At 36.1% G+C, this 21,258-nt stretch overlaps 1 protein-coding gene across 4 annotated transcripts in view; it reads left to right on the top strand.

Moving 5' to 3' along the window:
- The window catches only part of Csmd3 (CUB and Sushi multiple domains 3), a 928,259-nt gene that overhangs the window by 637,504 nt on the left and 269,497 nt on the right, over nt 1-21,258 (top strand). For all 4 annotated transcript variants that reach the window (XM_069991287.1, XM_069991286.1, XM_069991285.1 and 1 more), the window contains one exon: nt 18,576-18,745. In XM_069991287.1, the coding sequence (XP_069847388.1) occupies nt 18,576-18,745 (170 nt within the window). The remainder of the gene's footprint in view (nt 1-18,575; nt 18,746-21,258) is intronic.

Below are 21,258 nucleotides of genomic sequence, written 5' to 3'. Positions count from 1 at the left end.
TTTAACTACTTAAATGCTTTGCTTATTGCTTGTCATATTTTTTCTGTTTTATTTTCTTTATTGTTATTGTAAAGGTGACATATAAAGGAGTTACAGTTACATAAATCATTTCCTTTTGACCAATGTAACCTCTTTTTTCATTTTCTCCCACTTTTTCCCATCCAACCCCCTCCCTCACAAGTTGTATAATTCATTTTCAACATAGTGTGGGTGAGTATCACTGCTTTATTTGTTCACACTATTCCCACTATTTCTGTGTTTCCCTGACTCTCTCCAAAACAGATAAACTTACATATAGGAAAAAAAGGTATAAAAATGAAAAACAGCAACAAGAGAGAGAAAAAAAGACAAAATAGCAAAACACCTTTTGTATTCCTCATTGTTCAATCAAATACATGTCTAGACATTCATTTAAGTTTCCAGTTTTTTGATGACATGCTTGTTAGTGGTAGTTACTAGTCAGTAGTATTCTTACCATAAAAGCTTATTTCTGATTTTTATTTGATTATTCTCTCTTTTTCTTTCTTGATCTTGTTAAGTTTCTTGATTTTATTCTGCAAAACTTTTAAACACAGCTTTATTAAGACATGGTTCAAATAACATATAGTTGTTAGTATGATCACAGTGTTGTGCAACTACCATTATCGAAATAACTGGAATAGCTACTACCAATAGAAATAATTTTATAAAAATGTGTGAAAAGGAATAATTGCACACTGCTGATGGGAGAATAAATACCTATTCTGAACAAAAAAAAAATATGTGATTTTCTAAAAAGAGAACCACCACAGGTCTAGCAATCCCACTTCTGTGTATAAGTGTAAGAAATAAAATATGTTAAACATATAGTTCCTTCCTCATAATTTTGCAGTAATATTCAAAAGAGCTAAGATGTTGAATTGGTCTATGTCCATTAATCTATTAATGGACAAGTGCATAAAGAAAATGCAATATATATATATATACACAAAGTACTAGTATTCTACCATTTTAAAATTACTTTACAATTTTTTTTCTTTTTTTTTGGTTGGTCATCAGGCTTGAACTCTGGGCCTGAGCACTGTCCATCAGCTCAAGGCAAGCACCCTACCTCTTGAGCCACTGTGCCACTTATGGTTTTCTTGTGATTAAGTGAAGATAAAGAGTCTCACAGGACTTTCCTGCCCCGGCTGGCTTTGAACCATGATCTTCAGATCTCAGCCTCCTGAATAGCTAGGATTACAAGCATAAGCCACTGGCACTTGGATTTATTTCTGAATTTAATTATCCCTTTCTTAATATTTATAATTATGTCCAAACTGATCTCACATGCCTCAGGTTGTACTACCTCTAATCTACAAGTTCCATTACAGGCATAAGTCACCGGTGCTGGCACCAATGTCCTTTTGAATTTGTCTGTGGATGCAAATTTATCTTCTGAATTTCCTTTTTGAGTTCATGTTTTCTCATGAACTTAACTTCCACATATTCGTATTAACTTCCACTTATTTGTGAATTTTTTGTTAAGACTTCTTTGTGGCCCAATATGACACATCTTGTATAAATTTGTGTGGCCCAATATGACACATCTTGTATAAATTGTACATATTCTATGTATAAATGTATATTTTCTATGTAAATATACATACATACACACACACACACACATATATATATATATATATATATATATTAACTCCATTCAGTTTTCATAAAGACTATTTAGTTTTCTTAAGGACTCTCTTAAGAGACTCTATGTTGGGCTGGGATAGTGGCTCAGTGGTAGAGCGCTTGTCTTGCATGCATGAGGCCCTGGGTTCGATTCATCAGCACCACATAAGCAAAAAAAAAAAAGCTGGAAGTGGCGCTGTGGCTCAAGTGGTAGAGTGCTAGCCTTGAGCTGAAGAACTGAGGGACAGCGTCCAGGCCCAGAGTTCAGGCCCCACGACCGGACCAAAAAAAAAAAAAAAAAGAGAGATTATCTGTTATCAATAAGTTAGAAAGTAGCAAACTGCCTTCTCTAACATTTTCTTAATTCATGGTTATATTCAGAATTTTAAACATGATTAATGCAAAATATTAGCTTCTACACCTGTGGAGCACCCTAGACTTTCCTTTCCTATTTAGCTTGCAGTCTCATCCGTAGATTTCTTCCCCTTCCCTTATATTTTGTAGTGTTCTATTTGGCATTCCTTTATATCTTTTATAAGAGCAATGCTTTACATTTCCAGACTCACCTTACCTCTTACAATATGCTGTTTACTACTGCCTTGCAACTCCTTTCCATTCCAGTCACCTTTTCCTGCAGCCTTGTGTCTGATATTTAATAAGGATGCATCATCCCCTCTCTTCCTTTTAAAGTAAATTCTTAGAAATTAAGGAGAAATCCTTCTTGACTTGTAAAATAACTTTAGTAATCATTATCTGGAAATGTATGTGCATTGGATTTAGAGTGGTTGGATGGAGAAAACCAACAAAATTCCATTTTTGTCTAAGACATAATGAAAAGAAAACCTGGAGTATATAGCAATAATACTACTGGAATCTCAGAGGAATACATATACTCTTCCATCTTTTCCTGATAATTTTTTAATTAAAAATTTCTGGAGTACAAATTTATTACTAAAATTATTGTGGAGAGAGCAAATTAGAAAAGTTTCAAAACAATGTCAAAATTATTAACATACCATCCAATTTGTATATTTTGATTTTGGAAATGAACAATTAAAATTTCATGTATCTCTCAGTCAGTCACTCTCATAGTTCACTAACAGATTTTACTTTTTTTTTTTTTTTTTTTTTTTTTGCCAATCATGGAGCTTGAATGCTGGGCCTGGGCGCTGTCCCTCAGCTCTTCAGCTCGAGACTAGTGCTCTACCACTTGAGCCACAGCACCACTTCTGGCTTTTTCTGTTTATGTGGTGCTGAGGAATCAAACCCAGGGCCTCATGAATTCAAGGCATGCACTCTACCACTGAGACACCTTCCCAGTCCTTGCTTTTATTTTTTAAGTTTCTTAGAGATACAAAGTGGTACATCTTTTTATCAAAGATGTTTTAATTTAATAAATATAATAGAAATTTTATTTAAACTATAACAAACTTGATAGTTGAAGAAAACTAAGCAATAGATATAAATTTATATATAAAAGAGACACGATGATTTAGTTTGATACTCTTCTTTCTAAAATCACATTTCCATTATTTCTTCTGGTAATAAATTCACAAATGAGAACTATATCATGCTTAATGCTATGCCTTATTTGACTTAGCATACCATATGTTTATTTTTGAAGTCTTTCTAAGTTTTTGAGAACTCTAACAATTATTTTTACTGCTTTCACAAAATAGTTTTAAAAATAAGCTGTGTTGCCACCAGAATAACTTAAGAGATTCAATTGCAATGTACATTTTCCCAATTTCCTAGCCAAATTTCTGAAAACCATTTTTCCAGTTTATCTGAAAATATATGACTGTGTGCATATGTTAGATATTACCAGATTTCCTAACCTTCATAATGGAGATTAATGTCACACTGGCTATCCTATTTTTTAGAAAGTGAGAAAAAAATCTTGAAACTTATTGAGTGTTCATGCTCTAGTGGGTGTTTTACTCCTGCACGGTCTCCTCTTACCAGATTTCAGTACACATTTCATTACTACAGCAATCCAAGTAGAGGCACATTAATCAAATTTTTATTTTCATATTTAGAAAAGAGCTTCATCTAAGTAACACCAATACAGTTCTTTTTGTGTATGTTTAAATAATATTTTATTTCGGGTTGTGTAATATTTGCTGTTCCTATTATATAGGATTTGTTAAACAAGATTGTTCAGTTGCTGTGTGGTATTTTTATATTTGCTGTTTTTTCCAAAAAATGTTCATATACTAGGCAAAGACGAGATTTAGCAGAAAATAATTCTAAGCTATGAATAATATTTTTTAATTTTGCATATTTGTTATGATTTTGTTATTGTTTTCCATAATTAAAAATGCCCCCTGCAGTTCAAATTAGAAAGCAGAAACATTATTACCTATTAAAAGCTTAAGCTTGGTTATTTTATAAGAAATCTATATTATTAAACTCAGAATGTAACAGTTAGTAATAGGAGTTATCAAGAATATAAAATTATCCCCAGATCAAAATATGAGGGAAACTGAGGCTAATTAGGAAGTGTTTTTACTTTACTTTGAGAAAATATTGAGCCCCTTTAAGTCTGTTTATTTACTACTCCAAATCTCAAAATTGTATGAATAGAGCTACTTTTTAATTCCCCACTAGTCCTCAACTTCTACTTTAAAGAAAGGAAAAAAGTATTGCCACTCCCCAACACAAAAATTACAAATAAATAAGCAGCCCATGCTTAGTGGCCACATTCATTCAAAGAGACCCAAATGAAGAGGAACATTGTGTTTTTTTAAATCATATTAGATCAATAATAACAAATAAAACTACATCCTAAAAGATCTACCTGCAGCACAATCTTGTACAAATAAAAGTATTTTCTTTACTGGAGTTTCTAGCTTCCATCACATGCCAAAAACAAAACAAAACAAAACAAATTAAAAAACCCCACAAAACCCTCTCTCAACTTCCAATCAAATAGTTTTTGAGAAAAATTCCATCTGATGGGAACACTCTTTCCCTAAAATAACTTTTCCATCAGTCATTGATTCTTTGATCCATTTTCAAATTTGCTTCCTTCAGTCTTTTCTGAGCACTCACAATTAAATCATATGTTCCCCACACTATATGCTTTATTTCATTGAATACAAAATATGGACTTTTCTTTTGTACTTCAAAGTTCTGTAAATTTTCCAATTCTCTTCCATGCCCAGTACATAAGAATAATTCAATAAATAGTAACAATTATTTTCTAAATCAGAGAACATCATCATCTGTATCTAGTTGTTTCAAATGTTTGAGAATACCATCTTCTGTGGTTTCCCTCCCACCCCCCAAATAAATGATCCTGTACCAGTGACCCTATAGCTTAAATGTGATTTTTATTTTCATTTATATCTCATAAAGTGTTCCCTATACCTTCTGTCTAAAATCTTTGTCTTTGCCATAAGACAGATATTTGTAACTAATCATGAGAGCTTCATCCTTTCAGTGTGACTATAGCAGAGATAATTTATCTTTCCTTTAAAAAAAAAAAGTACTTTGAGATTTAGTCTCACAATGTTGCTCAGGTTGGCATGGAAATTCTGAGCTCAAGTGATATTTGTGCTTCACTCTTCCAAGTCGCTAGAATTAATGTTATTTACCATGGTACCTGGCTAAACAAGATAATTTTTTCAGCATTTCTTTTCCACTAGAATGTCTAGGACTCTATTCAAACTCCTCTTTTTCCTAGATAATTGAAGTCACTTTATGAATCCTTATCTTTGTGGAATTGACTGATGATCCTTCTTTCCTCCAGTTAGCTATTCTGTTGTTAGAGTCTTCCTTAGCTAATTTCAATATCCAATCAGAATTTGCGTTTTCCCATATGCTTGGTTAAAATTCACAGTGCTATTCATACTACAACAAATCTGTTGAAGTGTCGATGTCCCTGCTAAGCTAAACATTTATGACAATACCTGTGAGATACCAGTTCATTTATTTCATACACCACAACAACCATTTGGTACTGGAAAGAACTGAATCTGTTATTATTTTTCTTTATTAGGACCTTCATTTTCTTTTTTTTTTTTAATTTTATTTTATTTGTGAACATACTGTACAGAGGGGTTACAATTACATGGGCAGGATAATGCGTACATTTCTTACCAAGCATTGCAGCCTCCTCCTTTTGTTTACCCTTCACGTCCCTTCCCAGCCTTCCCCCTCCCCCCCAATCCCAATCCTTCTCCTTCGCCCCCATTCCTCCCCCTCCCTGCACCAACTTGTAAAGCTCGTTTTGGACATGACAACTTGTACTTCTCATTGTTGCAACAGGTCCACCTGTATCCTTAAACAACTGGTTTTTCCCCATCTCCTCCTGAAGTTATACTGACATCAAATATAGTGAAAGCAGGGGTTATACTGTGGGGGAGGGACATACAAAGTAACAAAGAGATAATCTTATAAATGCATTAGAAACACATGCATGAAAGAAAAAAAAACATTAAAATACATATCTAAGGGTTCATTTTCCTGACATTACATTATCTGACCTTTTCTGCTTGACTCATGCATATACTAGATATTGCAAATAAGGGAAACCATGGGACCTATGTTTCTTTGGGCCTGGCTTACTTCACTTAATATAATTTTTTCCAAGTTTTTCCATTTCCTAACAAATGGGGCAATGTCATTCTTTCTGATGGAGGCATAGAATTCCATTGTGTATATATACCACATTTTCTTGATCCATTCATCTACTGAGGGGCATCTGGGTTGGTTCCATATCTTAGCTATGGTAAATAATGCTGCAATAAACATTGTTGTGCTGGTAGCTTTAGTGTGGTCTTGTTTGTAAACATTTGGGTAAATGCCCCAAAGTGGTATTGATGAGTCATAGGGGAGTTCTATGTGAAGTCTTTTGAGGAACCTCCATACTGCTTTCCAAAGTGGTTGAACAAGTTTACATTCCCACCAACAATGAAGTAAGATTCCTTTCTGTCCACATCCCCTCCAGCATCTGTTGTTGTTAGAGTTCTTGATTTTTGCCATTCTAACTGGGGTGAGGTGATATCTCAATGTTGTTTTGATTTGCATTTCTTTTATGGCTAGGGATGTTGAACATTTCTTCATGTGTCTATTGGCCATCCTTCCTTCTTCTTCAGAGAAGTTTCTCTTTAAGTCTTTCGCCCACTTATTTATTGGGAAGTTGTTTCTTTGAGGATTTGTTGTTGGGGGGTTTAAATTTTTGAGTTCCAAGTATATTTTAGATATGAGACCCTTGTCCGTTGTATGGCTAGTAAAGATCTTCTCCCAGTCCGTGGGCTTTCTATTGATCTTGCTAGCTATGTCATTTGCCCTGCAGAAGCTCTGCAACTTTATGCAATCCCATTTGTCCAACCTTTCTTTGATTTGTTGTGTTTCCGGGTCTCTATTAAAAAAATTTCGGGCCTGAGCCAAGGAGACCTAGGGTTTCTCCTATTCCATCCTGTAATGTTTTCAGAGTGTCTGCTTTGACTTCAAGGTCTTTGATCCATTTGGAGTTGATTCTGGTGCAGGGTAATATATAAGGATCTAGCTTTAGTTTTCTACATGTAGTTAACCAATTTTGCCAGCACCATTTACTGAAGAGGCTGTCTTTCTTCCATTCTATTGTTTTAGCTCCCTTATCGAAGATTAGATGGCTATAGGTCTGTAGATTCATTTCTGGGTTTTCAATTCTATTCCATTGGTCCTGAGGTCTGTTCTTATACCAATACCAAGATGTTTTGATTACTATGGCTTTATAGTAGAGTTTGAAATTTGGTATTGATATTCCTCCAGCAGTGTTCTTTCCATTGAGGAGCGTTTTTGTTATTCAGGGTCTTTTATTGTTCCATATGAATTTTTGGATTGCCTCTTCTATTTCCTTGAAGAATGAGGTTGGAATTTTGATAGGTATTGCGTTGAATTTGTAGATAGCCTTGGGAAGTATTGCCATTTTCACGATGTTAATCTTTCCAATCCAGGAGCAAGGGAGGCTTTGCCATTTTTTTAGTTCTGGGTTGATTTCCTTTTTCAAGATTTTAAAGTTTTCATCATAGAGGTCCTTCACTTCTTTAGTTAAGTTAATTCCTAGGTATTTTATTTTTGTGGGGCTATTACAAATGGAGTTGCTTTCCTAATTTCAGCCACACTTTTCTCATTGTTGGCATACAGAAAAGCCATTGATTTTGGGGGGTTAATTTTATAACCTGCTACTTTGCCAAAGTTTTGAATCAGCTTGAGTAATTTGGGAGTGGAGTCTATGGAATTCTTTAAATATAAGATCATGTCATGTGCAAAGACGGAGAGTTTTATTTCTTCTTTCCCTATTTGGATCCCCTTTATGTCTGCATCTTGTCTTAATGCTGTAGCTAGGCATTCTAATACTAGATTGAAGAGAAGTGAGAGAGTGGGCATCCTTGCCTTGTTCCTGAGTTAAGAGGAAATGGCTTTAGTTTTTCACCATTGAGTATAATGCTGGCTGTAGGTCTGTCATATACAGCCTTTATTGTATTGAAGAATGTTCCATGGATTCCTAATTTTTCCAAAACCTTCATCATGAAGGGGTGTTGGATCGTGTCGAATGCTTTTTCTGCATCTATTGAGATAACCATGTGGTTCTTATTCTTGCTCCTGTTGATGTGATGAATAATATTAATTGATTTGCGTATATTGAACCAGCTTTGCATCCCTGAAATGAATCCTGTTTGATCGTGGTGTATGATTTTTTGGATGAATTGTTGAAGTCGATTGGCCAAAATTTTGTTGAGAAGTTTTGCATCAATGTTCATCAAAGAAATGGGTCTATAGTTCTCTTTCTTTGTTGAGTCCATGCCTGGTTTTGGGATGAGGGTTATGATGGCTTCATAGAATGTGTTGGGTAGTGAGCTTTCTCTTTCAATTTCATTGAAGAGTTGGAGGAGTATTGGTGTGAGCTCTGCTTTGAAGGCCTTGTAAAATTCCGCTGTAAAACCATCTGGTCCTGGACTTTTCTTAGCTTGGAAGTCTCTTATTGCTGTTTCTATTTCAATGCTTGATATGGGCCTGTTAATGTAGTTTAACTCATCTTGGTTTAGTTTTGGCATGTCAATATTTGCTAGGAAGAGGTCCATTTCTGTCAAGTTCTCAAACTTATTAGCATAAAGTTTTAAGAAGTATTCCCTCATAATGTTCTGAATCTTGGTTGTTTCTGTGGTGATGTTTCCATTCTCATCTCTGAGTTTATTAATTTGGGTGTGTTCTCTTCTTTTTCTGATAAGATTTGCTAAGGGTCTGTCAATTTTGTTAAGTTTTTCGAAGAACCAACTCTTTGTTTTGTTGATTCTTTCTATAGTTGTTTTGGATTCTAATTCATTTAATTCTGATTTAATTTTGATTATTTCTTTCCGTCTACTGGATTGGGGTTTATCTTGCTGCTCTTTTTCAAGGAGGTTTAGATGTGTCATTAAATTGCTAGTTTCAGATCTCTCCCATTTGTTGATGTAGGAGCTCAGAGCTATAAACTTGCCTCTGAGTACTGCCTTTGCTGTGTCCCAGAGGAGCTGGTAATTTGTGTGTTCATTTTGGTTGAATAGCATGAACATTTGAATTTCCTTTCTGATCTCTTCCATGACCCACTCTTGGTTCAGCAGTGTGTTGTTCAGCCTCCATGTGATACCAGACTTTCTTTGGTGGCTTTTGGTGTTGAGTTCTAATTTTAATCCCTTGTGGTCAGAGAGAATGCAAGGTATAACTTCAATGTTTCTGAGTTTAGACAAGTTTGCTTTGTGGACTAAAATGTGGTCTATTTTAGAAAACGTTCCATGTGCTGCTGAGAAAAACGTGTATTCTGATGCTGCTGGGTGAAATGTTCAGTAGATGTCTGTTAAGTCTATTTGATCTATGCAGTTGTTTAGATCTGCGGTTTCTCTGTTGAGTTTTTGCCGAGTTTATCTATCTAGTGGGGAGAGTGGTGTGTTAAAATTCCCAACAATTAATGTCTTTGGATCTATATGGGATTTGAGGGAAAGTAGTGTTTCTTTGATAAATTTGGGTGCTCCATTGTTTGGCGAATAGATATTTAGAATGTAATATCCTCCTGAAGGAGAGATCCTTTAATTAGTATGTAGCGACCTTCTTTATCTCTTCTCACGAATTTTAATTTGAAGTCTATTTTATCTGATATTAGGATTGCAACTCCCGCCTGTTTATGGGGGCCGTTTGCTTGGTAGATTTTGTTCCAGCCTTTAACTTTGAAAATGTGTTTGTTTTTATGGGCAAGATGTGACTCCTGCAGGCAGCAGATAGAAGGGTCTTGTTTTTTAATCCAACTAGATAGTCTATGTCGCTTAATTGGAGAGTTCAGTCCGTTAACGTTAAGAGATAGGACTGAGAAGTATTTGGGAGTTCCTGCCATGTTATCCACCTTCTTGGGGACTGCAAAAACTGGGTTCTTCCTATGGTTCTTGGATTCTCAGTTTGGGTGCAGTTTCTTGGCCTTTGTTGCGGTCTTGTTGGTTTTCTATGTGTAGGACATCTTTAAGAATCTTTTGTAGGGCTGGTTTGGTGGAGATGTATTGTTTCAATTTTTCTTTGCTATGGAAGGTTTTTATTTGGCCTTCAGTTATGAAGGAGAGTTTAGCTGGGTACAGTATTCTTGGTTGATAGTTGTTTGTTTTTAGGGCATGGCATACATCATTCCAGGCTCTTCTTGCTTTGATTGTCTCTGCTGAGAAATCTGAGGTGATTCTAATGGGTTTCCCTTTATAGGTGATTACCCTTTTCTCCTTGACAGCTTTAAGGATCTTTTCCTTGGTCTGAGTTGATCCTGTGTGGATTATAATGTGACAGTGGGATGTCCTATTCTGGTCTGGTCTATTTGGGGTTCTAAAAGCTTCTTGTATCTGAATAGGCCTATCTTTTTGTATGTTTGGGAAGTTCTCTGCTAGGATCCTGTTAAACAAATTTCCTAGACCATTAACTTCTGTTTCTAGGTGCTCCTCTACACCCATTATCCTTAGATTAGGCCTTCTGATGGTGTCTTCCAGGTGTTGGATAGATCTATCATATTTCTTGGACTTGTCTTGGATGGTTGTATGTTCTTTCTCTATAATATCTAGGCTGTCTTCAATCCCTGAGATTCGATCTTCTGCATGGTCTAACCTGCTGTCAAGACTCTCTACTTTGTTTTTTATCTCTTTTCCTTCTAGTTGGTCAGCTTTGATGGCTTCAAGTTCTTTGTTGAAGCTCTGTTTTAGGTCTTGTGTGAATTTCTTTACTTCCTTAATTTGGTGTTCAGTGTTTGTTCTCAAATCACTTAGTTGATTGGTTATGGTTTCTTTGGACTCCCATTCCTTCTGTTGGGTTGCATTCAGCATTCCCTTTGTGGTCTCCCTAACTTCCTTCAGCTCTTTGTTAATGGATTCCATGAATGCCTTTAGTGATCTTTGTGTATTCTCTACCTGGTCTCTCAATTCCTGTATTACTCTTTGATTAGCTTCCTCCTGTTCATGGGATTCCTGTAGTTCTCTTTCCTCTAGTTCGTGGGATTCCTGCAGTTCTCTTTGAGTGTTCTCAGCCTGCTCAAGCCATTCCTCCCTTTCTCTTTGAGTATTCTCAAGTTGTTCACACAAATCCTGTATCAGTTTTTGAGTAGCTTCCTCACGCTTATGATATTCCTATATAAGCTTTTGGGATGCCTCCTCTTGCCCTTTCACGCTCATACAGAGTCCTTTGTAAGTTGTCAAACTTTTCATTTATCATGTTTGCCAGCAGTGTTTGTAGAGCTATTTGGGAACTCTCCTCTGGATTATTCATTATCTGTTCTGACCCCTGATTATCAAGATTGGGACTTAAGATATCCGGAATTGCCATTTTTCTAGTGTTTTTTTGGCTTACTCTGCCCGTTTGAGATGAAAATAGCACCAGTTTTGTGCTAGAACACTATCTTAAGGCAACCATCAATCAAAGTTTGGATTTGTACAGTCAATAGTGTACAGATACAATCTAGTTCAACAGATACATCTATTCAACATCAAACAACTATATGTTAATGGGCTTTGAACCGCAGAGAAGAATTTGGAAAACCAGAAATTATTAGGGTTAGGGAGAGATGCAGGTAAAAAATAGGAATAGATTGGTGTGGGGAGGCACAGGGTGAGTTAACTATGTCCTAATCTCAATGCAGGAAATAGGTTGGGTAGGATGCATGTAGAGAGAGAGAGAAAAAAAAAAGAATGGGAAAGGGAAATGAAAAGAGACCAGAAAAAAATAGAAATGTAAAAATTAATATTATTATGGAGATTAAAAGACCATTTATTTAGAGAGGAATGTGAGTATATTAATAGAAGGGTAGGGACATAGAGGAGAAGTGAAAAACTTAAAAAAAATGCTTAAAATATTATATAGGTATAAAGAGGTAGTACTGCTATTAAGGAATTTAAGTCTCAGAGGTTTTGAATTGAGTAATAAATTTGTGGATTAAGTGTGTACACAATGGGGGATAGGGTCTACTTGTTAACTACGGGTTTATCTGAGGATGTGCATGACAAGAGTTAAGTCACATACAGAAGATCAAAAGAGAAGAAAAGGTGAAAAGGATTAGAAAGGGAGAAAAAAGATCAGAAGTTCAGTAGAGCTAGACAAAAAAACAAAAAGATAGTTAAGAAAGAAAGAAAAAGAGAAAGAAGACAAGAAAAGAAAGGAAAACGCACATTCATGTGTTACTAAAATAAAAATTATAAGAGGAAAAAAAGTTACTGGAAAACAATTATTTTTTCAAAAAAGGCAAAAATTAAAGATTAATAAAATTTTTAGAAAAGGAAAAAAATTATATATATATAAGGTACCAAAAAAAAAGAAAAAAAGAAAAAAAAGAAAAGAAGAAGAAGAAAAGAAAAAAAAAAGAAAAAAAAAGTTCTTTGTGTTTTTTTTGATTTTTTTTGGGAGGGGTGGGAAGAATCCTGTATCTCCCTTTTGTCTGTAACCAGCCTCTTGTTGGCATCTCTGGTCAGGTTGAGGTCCTGTGGCTTGATTGGTTTCTTAAGTCATTTTGTTTGAACAGGCAGAAAAATGCTCTGCTTTACCCAAGATTTTGAGATCCCCCTCCCAGATTAGTTTACTGGGAGGGTGATCTGCTTTGAGAATCACAAAAGAGGGGGATGCAGTGGTGAGGCTAGGTTCTGGGTAGGGTTGAGGCCTTTCAACAATCAGTAGCTTTTTCCTGGGGCTAACACAGAGCCCAGCCTGGAGCCGTTCTCAGGGTTTCTGTTTTTCAATTGATTGTGGAGGCTGCTAGAGGGAGGGGCAGCCTCTAGCTCTGGTTACCCAGTGAGGAAAGCCACTCCAATGGCTGATGCCTGAGCTGGGTGACTTTTCCCTGGATGGAGCCGAGTCTGGCAGGTCACTTCACCGTTAAGTTCTTGTGACCTGCTAAATGACTCGTTTTATTCCAAGGCCTGGGTTGGAGCTGGCAGCTCCTCCGAGCTTTGTGGGTATCCAAGATGGAGATCACCGGTGCTGCGGGGGGGGGGGGAGGGGGGGTGGCCTTCCCTCCTCTGCTCCCTGACAAGGAGTGAGGACGTCGGGCTTCTACTCACGTCGAGTCTTGGATCCTGGGTCGTCTCTGGTCTGCGAACTGCAGGTTGAAGATGTCCGCTCCTTGTCGTTTCTTGCGGTGTTGAGTAGAATCCGCTTGCCTGCTGCGTCTGACTCCTTCGTCCCGGACTGTCTGTGTGAACACTCAGGTATGGCCCAGGCTGCGGACTCCTCTGCGACCCTGCTGTCGCCGCCGCGGCGGCAGCTGGCAGGCGCTCAGCTGTGTCTTTTTGCCTTGGCTTCCCCTCTCTTGTCCAACTCTCTGTCTTGTGATGGCACACTTGGTGTGATTCTCTGGCTTAGGACTGTTCACTGGAACTCTAAAACTGCTTTCTATGTGAGAGCTTTTTCAGATTCCAGCTTCTCCTCTGCCATCTTCCCGGAACCCCCCAGGACCTTCATTTTCTTCTCCAATCACATCTATTGGGACCAGAGATGTTACTTGCATACAGAATAAATAAATAAATAAATAAATAAATAAATAAATAAATAAATAAATAAATAAATAAATAAAACCAGTCATAAAATTAACACCACCTCTTCCCCAAGCAAGTTCAAACTTTCAGAGTAGGAGAATAAGGCCAAAGGCTGTCAGGAGAAAATGATTGCATTACAGGATCCATGGGAGAAGAAAATAGATAATGGTTAGAAATGTGGGCTATAGTTACATCAAAATGATCTAGTTTGGTATTTTCTGGACTATGACTTGGTTGTGGTGTATTTTAAGCAGAAAAAGCAAGGCAGGATTTATACTTTGATGATATCCTTATATTTCTCTATTATATAAAATTGCTAGAACTCTGCTCAATGTTTACTTGGACATCTAGTCAAATTGTGAAAAGTGTGCTTTTAATTTCAATGAAGGAAGTTTATACCTGTCAAGTATTCATTCTACTAGGAGTAAGGGAAGCTAGTTTCTGGTATATTTCTTCTATTTTTTATACTTTATTATTTTTTCGCAGTCTTACTGTTAAGGCCTTGAGTTTGCTAAGCAACCACTGTACCTCAAGAGTTACACCCCATGTAGTCTTTTCATTATTTTTAGATAGTTATGCCTTGGTCGGTCTAGCCATCTGCGATTGTATCCAAAAGTTCACTGAAGTGGGAACTCAAATAGCTTTTGGCTGAATTGGCCTCCAATATAACCCTCCCACTTTTTTTTCTTTCATAGTTAATTGGAGATGTCTTTCAAAAGGTGATCCTCAGATTTCAGCCTCCTGATTAGCTAGGAGGTTAGCTAACAGGTGTGAGGCACAAGCATCCAGCCCTTTTCTTTTCTTTTAACTGATTTTGCTCATTAGGGATTATGCCTTGCTCTGTTTATGAAAACTGTTCAATTACTTTAATCATAATAATTTAAATCACAGATTATGCTCTAGATGAATATGCAAGATCTTTAACTTTTTTCAGATAAATACATTTTTAGAACTGGAAAGACATCTTTAGAAACAAGATAAATACCCAAATTATTTTTACATTTTTTTCTCAGATATATGTGGCACAATGTCAACATTCTAGTTACAGTTAAAGTATTTATAATGATACTTTTCATTTCGTGAGCTTCTGTGCACCAATCAACATAAGAGTAATTGTCCAACAGGTACTATCTACATATTCTGTCAATAAGCACATATAACATATACACCCATAGATAAACACACAAATATATACACAAACACATAAATATACAGAGAAACACACACACACACACACACACACATACATATGTATACAAAATATCCCTATGAGGAGGGAGGAATTATTAGCTCCATTATAATAATAAATGTATTGATGGAATAAATAACTTGCCAAAGCTCTAAAAGTCAGGAAGATATAAACCTGGATTCTAAGTTTTTGACCTTCAAAGCCTGAGTTCTCAACAAACGTATCCATATTTTGCATCTGAGAATACCTTTTCAAAAATTTGCAATTCTATCAAATGATTGAAATGTTTGGGTTCCTTCCCAGTCATCGAAGCGATGCTATACAGCTGGGTTCTGGATTGTGAGTGTAGTGAGAAGTTCTTATTTTTATGATTCACAAATACACCTGTATTCTAATAAGCTCTCAGAAAGAATGGGAAAGGGTCAATGTTCCTTTTCCACTAAAGTAAGATCACAGAACATCATGTTGTACCAGACCCAATGAGTTTCTCAGCAATATGCAGAGATACAGATGAGAAAGAAGTAAATAATTGATTCTGTAAAGTATCATTAAATAATTAGCAGATTCCAAAAGTCTATAATCTTACCACTGGTTCCTGAAACACACTAGCAGAGTGACTTAATTTCAGATCCATTTTGCTCTTTTAAATTGTATTGTTTCTATCATTTTGTTCCAATGCTAGTCAACTTGTTTTGCTACTTTGATTGCATAAAGGAATAAACATTTGGTTTTATCTTAAGTACATGTATGCCACATTAAAATAAAAGTAATTGAAGTCCATATTGGGAGCCTGTAAGATTCTCTTTGTTTGTTCAGGTCCTCATGTAACTAGTTGGTGGTTAGCATCTTGTCAAGCATACATACTAGCTTTTCACATGATAAAGATAGTTCATTGACTAATGCTTCTTGTTTACTTTCCTCATTTTGTTTTATTTTTATTAATATTCTGGCATGTAAAAGGTGAAGCAATTCATTATCATTCACCTTCTTGTCTCCTTCTTATGCCTCTTCCATAAATCATCATTTTAAAATCTTATTTGTAGGAAATAATAGCATGTTTCTTTTCTTTTTAGTTAAATCTTTGGAAATATAAATCTTCCATTCTGTGGTATGAGAATTAAACAAGTAAGCAGATAAGACAGAAATCTGAGTAAACTGAATTTCTGAAACTTTTTTTTGGTTTTGGTTGTTTTTTGTTTTTATTTTTGTGGGTTTTTTTTTTTCGTTTTTGCCAGTCAGGGGGCCTGAACTCTGGGTCTGGGTGCTGTCCTTCAGCTCTTCAGCTGAAGGCTAGCACTCTACTTGAGCCACAGTGCCACTTCTGGCTTTTTCTGTTTATGTAGTGATGAGGAATCTAACCCAGGGCCTCATGTATGCAAAGGAAGTGCTCTACCACTGAGCCACTTTCCCAGCCCTGTTGCTAAAGCTTTTTAAAATCACTATAATTTAATTTGAGCTTTGTTGCCTGAGAAATCCTGTTTCCAATAAGGTGCTAGTTACTACCACAACTTTGTCCATAAAACATATATCATATAATGCAGCAGCTTAGGCTACATTATGAGAATGTTTAATCTCAAACTATTTCTTTAGCTTAATTTTACTTACTTACTTACTTATTTATTATTTTTTGCTGTGCTATGTTTTGAACTTTGGTTCTTATGTTTGCTAGGCAAACACTGAAGAATCATGTTCTTACCTCAATTTACTGATGGTAATTTTTGAGACACAGTCAATCTACCTGTCTAGGCATTGTAGAGATGATTATGTTATGCTTTTCTATCCCTAAGATAACCAGCTCTTCGATTAGAAAGGATCTTATGAAATTTTCTATCCATTCTAGCCTCAAACCAAATTCCCAACAATTTCAATCTCTAAAGTAGTAAAGAGCCAGGCACTGGTACCTCATGTCTGTAACCCTAGCTACTCAGGAGGTTAAAATCAAAAGATCACTTTGGAAGCCAGCCAGGCCAGGAATGTTTCCCCCCAGATTCTTATCTCCAGTTAACCACTAAAAAAATAAATAAATAAAGTGGAGCTGTAACTCAAAGTGGTAGAGTGCTAGCTAGCCTGCAGAAGAGAAGACCCCAGGAACAGTGTCCAGGCCCTGACTTCAAGTCCCATGATGGAAAAACAAGCAAGCAAACAACCACAACAAATACAGTGATACAGTGGGGGGGGGGGGGGGGGGAGGAGTAAAGATGACAAGGCTGAGCTTCCAGCATCTACCTAGTTCATAACATTTATTTTAATTGAGACTATTTCTTAGTGGATTTTGAATATTGTGTAACTTTTCAGAGATGATGTAGTGTTTAGTTGTGCTATTGCTATTGAGCTCCAGAATTGGGATAAAAAATGGTCAAAAATATTTTAATGTAAAAATAAAATGATCAAATTAGAATAAGGTTAAAAATTAATCTCTTAGCCTCCAGCCAGTGGCTAAGTAATCCTAGCTACTCAGGAGGCCGAGATCTGAGGATCACTGTTCAAAGCCAGCCGGGGCAGGAAAGTCTGTGAGACTCTTATCTCCAATAAAACTCTAGAAAACCGGAAGTGGTGCTGTGGCTTAATTGGAGAGTACTTGCCTTGAGCTGAAGAGCACAGGGACAAAGCCCAGGCCCAGAGTTCAAGCCCCACGACCGACCAAAAAAAAACAATAAAAAAAAATTAATCGCTACCCTTTACCACCACGGCCCTTCTCTTCCTATTTCACTCTTTACCTCTCTCTTTTTACTAGTGATATGGAATTTGAACTCAGAACTGCATACCTGCTAAGCACAAACTCTACTGTTCAAACATGCCTACAAATCTTTTTTTTTTTTTTTTTGGGGGGGGGGGTCCGTCGTGGGGCCTGAACTCTGGGCCTGGGCACTGTCCCTCAGCTCTTCAGCTCAAGGCTAGCGCTCTACCACTTGAGCCACAGCGCCACTTCCCGCTTTTTTCTTTTTGCTTATGTGGTGCTGAGGAATCGAACCCAGGGCCTCAGGCATGCAAAGCAAGCGCTCTACCACTGAGCCACCTTCCCAGCCCCCTACAATCCTTTTTGTTTTGGAACTAGATTGTGTGTGTGTGTGTGTGTGTGTGTGTGTGTGTGTGTGAGAGAGAGAGAGAGAGAGAGAGAGAGAGACAGAGAGACAGAGAGAGAGAGAGAGAGAGAGAAAGAGAGAGAAAGAGAGAGAGAGAGAGAGAGAGAAATCGCCCTGCCCACGGACATACCTGGACTCCAATCTTTGTATTTTTCATTTCCCACTGCAGCTAGTATGGTAGTTATATATTATTATACACATATGAGCTGAACATCCCAAATCTATATTTGGAATGGCATCAAACTATGACCCTGCTCTTAGCTTCGAATATAGATATGAACACCATTCCTTAGACACTTTATATACTTAATAGGAATCTACAGATTTCAGAAAAATACTGGAAATCTTTCGCTCTTGTCCATTTCCAAGTTCTCCTTCCATCCAAGGAAAAAACATAATATTTTGTAATAATTACTGTTTACTTATGTCTGTCATTAGTATGCATCCTTTCCATAGGCAGTAATTGGTCCTTCTCATGTGCTATTAGAGGAAGAAGTAAGTCATTTGATACATAGACATTACGTACATTGTTTTATATTAGAAGCTAGGTTGACTATTATGCATTTACACCATACATGACATTAGTTGAAAATCTTGATGCCTTCTCTTAAACTGCACTTCAATATTTTGTTTTACCTACAGCTGAATGTGGCGCATCTGCAACAAACAATGAAGGAATTTTGCTCTCTCCAAATTACCCACTCAACTATGAGAACAACCATGAGTGCATTTATAGTATTCAGGTTCAAGCAGGAAAAGGAATCAATATTTCAGCCAGAACATTTCATTTAGCACAAGGAGATGTTCTTAAGGTAGGTAAACTTAGACATATTTGCATTTTCATTGTTTCAGTCAGCTACACACCAGCAAATATATTGTCTGTTTATCTAGCTTTAAGTTCATTCTTTTATTCATATGTGCATATTGTTATTTACTGCCATGCTTCTATTATAATTTTAATTGAAGTAGAATGTGTTGCTACCAATGTTTATTCATAAGAAAAGGTAAAATTTAATTTTATGATACATGAATTTTTATGCTTTGATAATAACAAAATAAAACTTTCCTGAAAAATATCTCATCCAATAAACATTATATGTAAAATTTAATGAAAACACTAATGGTCCTTTCTTTACAAAAAAAAGTGTAATTATATATTTGTATTTGATATCTATTAAGTAACATTATATCTGTTGAGATAGAGAGAATGCTTTGTATTCAACATTGCTAATTTCATAAATGCATAAATTAACAAATAAATGTCTATAAGTTTTTAAGTATTAAGTTTAAAGTTGTATATCTAAAATGTTGACATAAATCCAAGTGACCATAGATCATTCCTATCATCCTAGCTATGTAAGAGACTGAGATCTATAATTTGGCCAGGTGTAGATAGCATCATTGATCTTCATCTCAGTATGTGGGAGGGTGAGGTGGGAGGTAAGTCTGGGCTACACAGTGGATTCCAGAACAGTGTTCACTATTTTAAACAACCATTTCTCAAAAACAAGTAAGATAAAATATAATCACAATTTTAACAGTAATATTGTATGAACTATTACTAAAAAGTATTACAGGAGCTGGGTGCTGGTGGCTCACGCCTGTAATCCTAGCTACTCAGGAAGCATCTGAGGATAGTGGTTCAAAGCCAACCCGAGCAGTGAAGACTCTTATCCCCAATAAACCACCAGAAAACCGGAAGTGGTGCTATGGCTCAAATGGTAAAGCGCTAGTCTTGAGCTGAAGAGCTCAGGGACAGTGCCCAGACCAGAGTTCAAATCCCAGGACTGAAAAAAAAACAAAAACAAAAACAAAAAAAACAAAAAACAAGTATTAAAGGTACATTGTAATCAAATAACAATTAAATTAACTGATAATTAGATTATATAAGTGAGTCAGCATCCACTCCTAATGTGTGTGAGTTGTCTGTTTGCCATCTCCCCCCCTATTCCAGGTTCCTCCGGTAGGTATACTCCATTGTCCCGACAGAGCCGTGGCATATAAGAACCAGAGCAATAAATAGAGCTTTTAATTTCCTAATTATTTTAACAATTCTTTTGAGGTATCACATAGAATTTCTATAAGGCTATTGTTCTAGAACAGCCTACTACAGTTGGCCACATCACTTCAGGCTAAAAGTCAGAATGGATTCACTTTTGTTTAAGATCCAAGTCTCAAAATAAAACCAAGTTTTTTTCTGTGAGTTTTTGCAAAACTAAGAGTCAAAGTGACACTCATATTTGCCAAATCCTGGAAGATCAGTTGGCATGAATGGGAGTTATTTGCCCTAATGGTTATTTGTATGAACTAACCTGAATTGGATTTACATTAAGTAACTCAGATTATTTTTATTTTTCTATCAGAATTTCCTCATTTTACAAGAAAAATAATTTCCAAATGACCTAGCTGGCTTTTTTGTCTTTTGTTTGTATATTTTTCGACTTTCATGGCTACAAATGCAATCTCCCTATGAATGAAGTATTGCTTGAGTCTAGCACAGAGGAACTGCAACTATTTTGTATTGTTGTTGTTTTGTCCTTTAGCAGAGGTTATTCACATATTAGTCATATCTCTGTTGTGGAAATACTATATCACCATGCATGTCTACTGAACTCCGTGTGCAGAGATTATATCACATGGATAGAAAGGTTAATTCCCAGTACAAAGGCTGTGTACCACAGAATTCAGCAAGCACAGCATGTAGATATGGCTTAATTTTGTTTTGCTCATTATCTAGATTTAAGTAGAAATTGGTTGTATGGGTTTGTTATACTATGAGTAGCACAAACATTTTTGTCTAGTATTTTAAAACTACATATAATTAACACAGAAGTTGATCATATTATTAGCATATAAGTAAAATTCTGATACAATCATGCATTTAATGCTGTACTTTCCAATGATTAACATAAAAAGCAAGATTTAATTAGGAACTTCATTTGATTCTCAGTTAGAATCATAATTTACATATATAAACTTGAGAAAAATAATGAAAGCATTCTAATAGAACTCATTAGTGATGGGGCACTTATAATAATGAATATTGCATATTTATTATTAGTTGAAATAATATGCTATGACTTCTTAAAATCAGAGATAGAAAATAAGAGTCTATGGGCCAATTTTGGTTTGGCACCTGTTTTTACTTTACAAGAGATGGTGTTTTCTGATATTGCTTAGATTGATTTGGATCTGATTTGAGGCTGATCTTGATAGTCATCTTGATCTTGATTGTCATCTTGATCTTGATCTGTACTCATGGAATCCTTTTTGATCATCCTCCTAATTAGCTGGAACTATAAGCATGTGACACTGTGCTTCTTCA

This window comes from Dipodomys merriami, unplaced genomic scaffold (genome assembly GCF_024711535.1).
Source record: "Dipodomys merriami isolate MVZ:Mamm:240054 unplaced genomic scaffold, mDipMer1.0.p SCAF_4, whole genome shotgun sequence".
NCBI classification, from domain to species: Eukaryota; Metazoa; Chordata; class Mammalia; order Rodentia; family Heteromyidae; genus Dipodomys; species Dipodomys merriami.
The sequence above is the reverse complement of the archived record's forward strand: the minus strand, read 5'-3'. Positions and strand labels throughout refer to the sequence as shown.